Below are 6376 nucleotides of genomic sequence, written 5' to 3'. Positions count from 1 at the left end.
GATGCTCGGCTCTGCAGCAGCCCCTTCCCCTCTTGCTTTCAGAACTGGAACTGAACACCAAGTGCGTGGTGGAGATGGAAGGCAATCAAACGGTCCTGCACCCTCCTCCTTCTAACACCAAACAGGGAGAAAGGTAACGCGGGCGCCCAGCGGGCGGGCAGGGGGGTCCCACCCCGCAGCCTCCTACAAGTGGGAGCCCGGAAAATGGGAGTGCTCGTCCCTATTGTTAGGGGGCCGGCTTCAAGTTTGTCGCACGCTCGCGTCTGAAGCGGTTGCAAGTCCAAGTTCCTCTCCTCCCGCGGCCCCCCCCCCGCCCCGTCCCATCTAGAGCGGCATCAGGCAGGGCACCCCGGGCCGCCAGCACCAGTCCGCTGCGTCCCCGCTTCGCGGCACCTGGAGAGAGGCGCTGGAGGGAACCCTACGGACGGCCAGTCCCACATTTTACAGATAAGAAAACTGAGGCCTGAGGGAGCGAGCGACCATCCCAAGGCCTCGTTTTCGTGAAACGCAGTGCCCCTCGGTTTTTTTCCCCTACCACTTCACAGTGTGCTTTATTTGGCAGAATTGCTTAGGGAGTTTGTGTGTAAAATGGGGGGGGAACCCCCATAATAAAGCTGAACAGTATTGTATGATGCAGGCTCAGGCGTGGACCATTTAAAATCTATTATTTTGTTGGTGCTGGGTCGAGATAATGCCTAAATGTAATGCGCGAATTTTGATTTTCAAGGAAACAAAAGTAGTGCCCTGAGCTGCATAGACTCTGGGGGGATGTTTAAAAAGGGGCTGCATTTACTAGATGGCAACATATTTGCATTTGAAAAGTGGTAACTCTTGGATCCTTATTAATTCTGCTCTATTCCACGCTGCAGTATGGGAAAATGCCTTAAAATAATTTGAATATTTGGCATTTTTCTGGTAAGCCCCTGAGAAGAAAACGGTTGGAATTCATTCTTATAGCACTGCAGTAGCTTGTAAAAATAGAAAAGATGAAAACTGTAGGTTTGACAGAATTAATTCCCCTGGGACATGAGTATAAGTGTTTCTAAAAGTCACCTGTTGATCAATGGGTTACAGTTTAGTGATCGATGCTCTTGGGAGGTTTCCCACTGAATAAAGGCTGAAGTAAGGTTTTTTATTTTATAGCTAAAGGAAGCAACTCTTAACCATAGGGAGGGCTCTCCTGTTAGCTACTGTTTAATGAAATATACAATCATGTGGTGTTCAGGCACAATTTTGCTAAATTTGGGAGAAGAAGGTGTCAGGGGGTAAGATTGGGAGTTCTTTGCTTTTTGTGCTGAGGCTAGAAATTTCTATTCAGTTTTCCAACTCCCTATAGCAGTTTGTTATGGTGATAGTAAATGGCTAAGTATACTTAAAATGTTTGTTAAATGCTTTTCCGTAATGGATGTATCCTTGGATAATATTTTTGGATACATTGTAAATATTTATATTATTTTAGATACATTGGTAGTAGTGTAGTTGTGTATTTCATGGTTCTAGGGAGCCAACTGAGTAAGTTTAAGTATTTGCAGATTAAACTAGGTGCCCATAGCATCAACATTTTTTTTCTAAAACTGGGTATTTTTATATTGCTTCCCCCCCAAATTCTGCTGGGTTGGATTCTTCAAAGCAGCCGGGGAAACAGGTAGAACATTAATATTTGCTCCTGTTATGTAGCTGTAGCTTCTGTTTCCCTTGCTATTTGGCACCTGCTCCTTGTCACTCTTAACCGTAGGGAGTGCTACTGTTAGCTACTGTTTAATGAAACGAAGCTTTGTGATTCCTGGAGAGGAACACTGAATTCTGTGGAACTTGGATAGAAATGATAACTGTAGACAGTCGGATAGAAATGCTCTATAACTAGCTGATCGTTGTTAGGGCCACCACTGCAGGTACTAATCAGCATCTTTTAAGTAAAAGTTTCTAGGATGACTTGGGGATTTAGCCATCTGCTTCCTTATTGGAATAGCCCCTTCTCTGAAGCCGTAAGGATAGCATTGAAACATAGGAGTTCTCTTGTTTTGTCCTCCTGACAGATAGGATTCTTTGGTGGATGGACCCTTCCCCAGGATTCTGCCTGGGGGCTGGTCACTCAGTTCACAGAAAACTTGAGTGGAGTCAACTCAACAGAGCTGCTTGTAGGTTAGGACTATTGTCTTTTCAAGGATGGAGACGCTGAATGCATTTTGATTTTCATTATGCGGCTTGGTTTCATATTTCTCCGCCAGGTTTTCCCTTAAAGCAGCAGTGCATTTAAAAATGGAAATGATTCCTCCCTTGGGCTCTGGGTTGATTAATTACAGCAATGCTTCATGTTCTGTTTGCAGCTCATTTCTATCGTTTGTTTTGGGTTAGAGCTCAGGGCAAGGTGGCAATATTATTTTTCTTAGCTAGAAGTTCAAGTCTTCAAATAATGTTGGCAGACCTGTGTCAAAGTGAGAATTATTACTTTCCTGAAAATTGCAAGAAGTTACAATGTATTAGCCATGAGTAGAAAATTTAAGTTAGTGGGTGAAAGTTTTCAGTCTTACAAGTAAAGACAAGCAAGGGTGCTTTGATTTCCAGGGAAAGAAACAGATAGGCTTAGCTTTCACAATTTTCCTCCTTTATGGAATCAAAGCCAAAACTACATGTTAAGGACGAAAGGCTTCTGAGGTTAAAGAGATTTGTTTTGAAATTGTAAGATAATAATACACTACAGACTTAATAGTTGACATATATATATTATATATATAATATATAATATAGTACCAGATTAATAGTTGACATATATACTCATTACCTTTTTGAAATAGTAAGGCATATATGAACATATTTCTTAAAATTCTATTGCATTTACCATTCAGGAGATATTTATGAAGTTCAGATCATTTGGGTACCTTTCTCAGCACAGGGGATCCAAAGGTTACTATGGGCCCACAATATTTTTGATATGTCCCATATCATTGGGAAATTACCTGTTTCCTCTTCTGTCTCCTCTTCGAGGTTGCAGGCTCCTCGAAGGCAGGTACCTTATCTTACTTCCCTCTGTGTCCCATGCCTGCAAATAGCGCCTGGCACAGAGCAGGCACTCAGCAAATGTCTGCCCTGAGTTAGGTTCTCCAGTGTGATGCTGGTACTGAGGAGGGACTGTGGAAGTGACCCAGGGTGCTGGCAGCCTGCAAGGACAGGTAGCATTGTGTTGGTCTTGCAGTAGCTAAGAGTGTAGGTTCACATCTTCAAAATGAGGACAAAGTCCTTTGTCAAAGGAAGCCTGAAAACACACCTGCCGCAGATTACTTCTGGCTGACTGTGCATCTGTGCGTGCAGCACATGGACTAGGGCGCAGAGGAAGGCAGTTCGGGGGGGGGGGGAGCCTCTATTTTGCCAAAAATGGGAAGAATGGGAGCCTCTATTTTGCCAAAAGGGGCAATAGTTTAAAAATCGGAGTATCAACAGATATATAGTACAAAGTCTTCCTTTCACGCTGCTGAGATTCCGCCATCCCCTCATCTCTACAAAACAATGTGTATTTTCAGATGCACACACACAAATCTACTTTTTATGTGTATTTAAACAAATATCTTTTAATACCCATATGTTAATACTCATTCATTCTTTTTTTGCATCCAGTTTGGATGGAGTGGTGGTTTTAAAAGTATAGATGGGTGACTTATGAATCTGATCTTTGTAACTTTTAGGAAATAAAGCTTTATCATGAAGAGTATAATGGAACTTGTTTCTGTAGAATTTTTTATTCTTATTTTATATAAGTGAATTGTTGGGTAAACATTCAGAGCAATGTGCATGTATAACCTAGCTGGGCTGAAAGAAAAATGGGCTAAATTTAGGCTGTTACTAAAAGAGCATCAAAGTTTTAGATTCTTGCCCAGTTTTTCCATACTGCAGGATGTGTGGTGCAGCTCATAAAGGGTATGCTTAGTCTGTGGAAGAAAGCTATGTCTTGGTCAACTGTGTATATATTTTCTGGTTTATGTATTATNATCCCAAAGGCTTCTGGGATGGCTCCTGCTCAAGTATCTTTGTAGATCAGAAATTTAGAAATCAGTGAAAGTCATATGAAATTTGAAAAATAGATCACCTAAGAATCAGTAAAATTCCACATTAGAAAATTATTTAGGTGACTGAATTCTGTTCTGTTTTCTGTGTTGTTATATTTCTCCTTAGCTCAAATATTATAGTCGGTTGTGAGAAGGCAGAGCATTTAGATTTCATTAATTTAAGAGTGATCATTCTTCATGCACGACATTTGTGGTATTTTAAAGAGCTTTATAATGGAATATTTTCATTATCTGTCAGTGCTTTCCATGTCTTTGTCTTAAAATAAAGGTAGATTGGAATTTCTTACTTCTAAGAAATAAGACTAAATGTAATTATAATGCAATATGGATTAAAGTAGTGTTTTTAAAATTCTTTTCTTCACAGTCCACAGTGAAAAATACACTTAACATCATGGACTGTGTGTGTGCATGCACATGTATGAAGGTTCACAAAAAATTTACTGTGTGCAGGGTATCTGTTATTTTCTATCCCTCTCTGTTCTAATTCATTTTAGAAATGATGGTGGACTTGGTGAATAGATTTCATAACCCACAAATGGGTTACAAATTTATAATTTGAAAAACACAAGTTTAGAGGTTAAGAGGCTTGGTTCTGAATACATGTATGTATACATATATTATATATATATAGATGTATATATATATATAAAATCAGTGCACTTTATTTAAATAATCTCTACACCCAACATGGGGCTCAAACTCAACCCTGAGATCAAAATTTACATGCTCTTCTGACTGAGACAGCTGGGTGCCCCTAGTATACATAATTTAAAGTGTAAAGTAGTTCTATAATTTACATGGGCTATGATAAAAAAGAAGGAATCCTCTTCTTCATATCTTTCCCCAGAGGCAACTACGTAATAGCAATTTTAGCTCATGTTTTTGGAATTTCCCTCCATATTTCTGAGTAACATGCTGTGCTAGTTTTTTACATGTGCTGTGTTTTCTTTCTATGCCCTATCTACACTTCACCCCCAAATTCTTCCCATCTCCATTTTCCCAGTATAGTTATATGGTAATTTTGATTATATCAATATTTAGCATTTACATTATTTATATGATCATATAATATAGCCAGCTGTTTACAGTTGAGCCATGTGCTCTTCTGTGGTTTCTTTTCCTGTCATACAAAATTTTTTGTTTTCCCTGGAGTTAATTGCTTTTATTTTTTCCTTTTTCTTTAATTTGCTTCTTTTTCTATGTACTTATCCTTAATTCAACATTTAAATGATCTGCCCCTTGCCTAAATCTCCTTTCAGGACATTCAAACACATTACATACTCTCTTGATTTCATCTTCCTAGAGACATTTTCCTCAAGCCTTCCAACATGCTCCTTTATGAACAGGTAGTCATCCGTGCCTGACTTAGCTATCATCTGGGGTTGCCTGTCAGATCATCCTGAGGATTCCCTTTATCTCTTTTCTGTGTGGAATCTCGTTTTTCTGTTTCCTTTTCCTTTCTTGGTTTACTGCCTTAATTTTGTAGAGCATATTCTTTAAAAAAATTTTTTTTAATGTTTATTTTTGAGAGAGAGACAGAGCAAGAACAAGTGAGAGACAGCGAGAGAGGGAGACACAGAATCCAAACCAGGCTCCGGGCTCTGAGCTGTCAGCACAGAGTCTGATGTGGGGCTTGAACTCAAGAACCAAGAGATCATGACCTGAGCCAAAGTTGGCACTTAAGTGACTGACCCATCCAGGAGCCCCAGCATATTCTTTAGTAGCTTCCTTAGAAAGGGTGTTTGGAAGGTAGAGATTTTTTGAAACCATGAAAATATCTAATCTACCCATGCATCTCATTGATAGTTTAGGTGGGTATCAAATTCCATTTTAGGGGCATCTGGAGCCTGCTTCAGATTCTGTGTCTCCATTTCTCTTTCTGTCCCTCTGCTGCTCTCACTCTGTCTCTCTCTCAAAAATAAACATTTAAAACATTAAAAACAAATTCAATTTTAAAGATGTTGGTGGCTCTGTTGTCTTTTATCTTTCCATATTTCTTTTGAAAAGTCCAAAGCTATTTAGGTTTCTAATCCTTTAGATTTTACATAGATTTTCACTCTCTAGAATCTTGTAGAATATTCTTTTCTTCCCTGTTTTTGAGAAATCACAATAGGCCTTTTTGACCTGGGAACTTGTTCCTTCTTGTCCTACCTTCTAAGAGATTTCCTCCACTTTACTTTGAACTCTTATGTTTAATTTTTCTTTTATGCTATCATATTTTTAATTTCCAAGAGCTCATTTTTTGGCCTCTGCTTTTTTTTTTTTTTTTTTTTTTTTTTGGTATCTCCTTTTTTTTTTTTTTGGTATTTTTTTTT

General features: G+C 39.2%; 1 protein-coding gene across 3 annotated transcripts in view; it reads left to right on the top strand.

The window, feature by feature from the left end:
• Positions 1-46: 46 nt before the first annotated feature.
• The window catches only part of KIF13A (kinesin family member 13A), a 212534-nt gene continuing 206204 nt past the window's right edge, over positions 47-6376 (top strand). For all 3 annotated transcript variants that reach the window (XM_077770133.1, XM_077770132.1, XM_077770134.1), the window contains exon 1: positions 47-133. In XM_077770133.1, the coding sequence (XP_077626259.1) occupies positions 75-133 (59 nt within the window). In that variant the 5' untranslated portion in view covers positions 47-74. The remainder of the gene's footprint in view (positions 134-6376) is intronic.

Source organism: Crocuta crocuta, unplaced genomic scaffold (genome assembly GCF_008692635.1).
Source record: "Crocuta crocuta isolate KB4526 unplaced genomic scaffold, BGI_CrCroc_1.0 scaffold24, whole genome shotgun sequence".
Lineage (NCBI taxonomy): Eukaryota > Metazoa > Chordata > Mammalia > Carnivora > Hyaenidae > Crocuta > Crocuta crocuta.
Note: the sequence above shows the minus strand (reverse complement) of the source record. Positions and strands in the feature narration are given on the sequence as shown.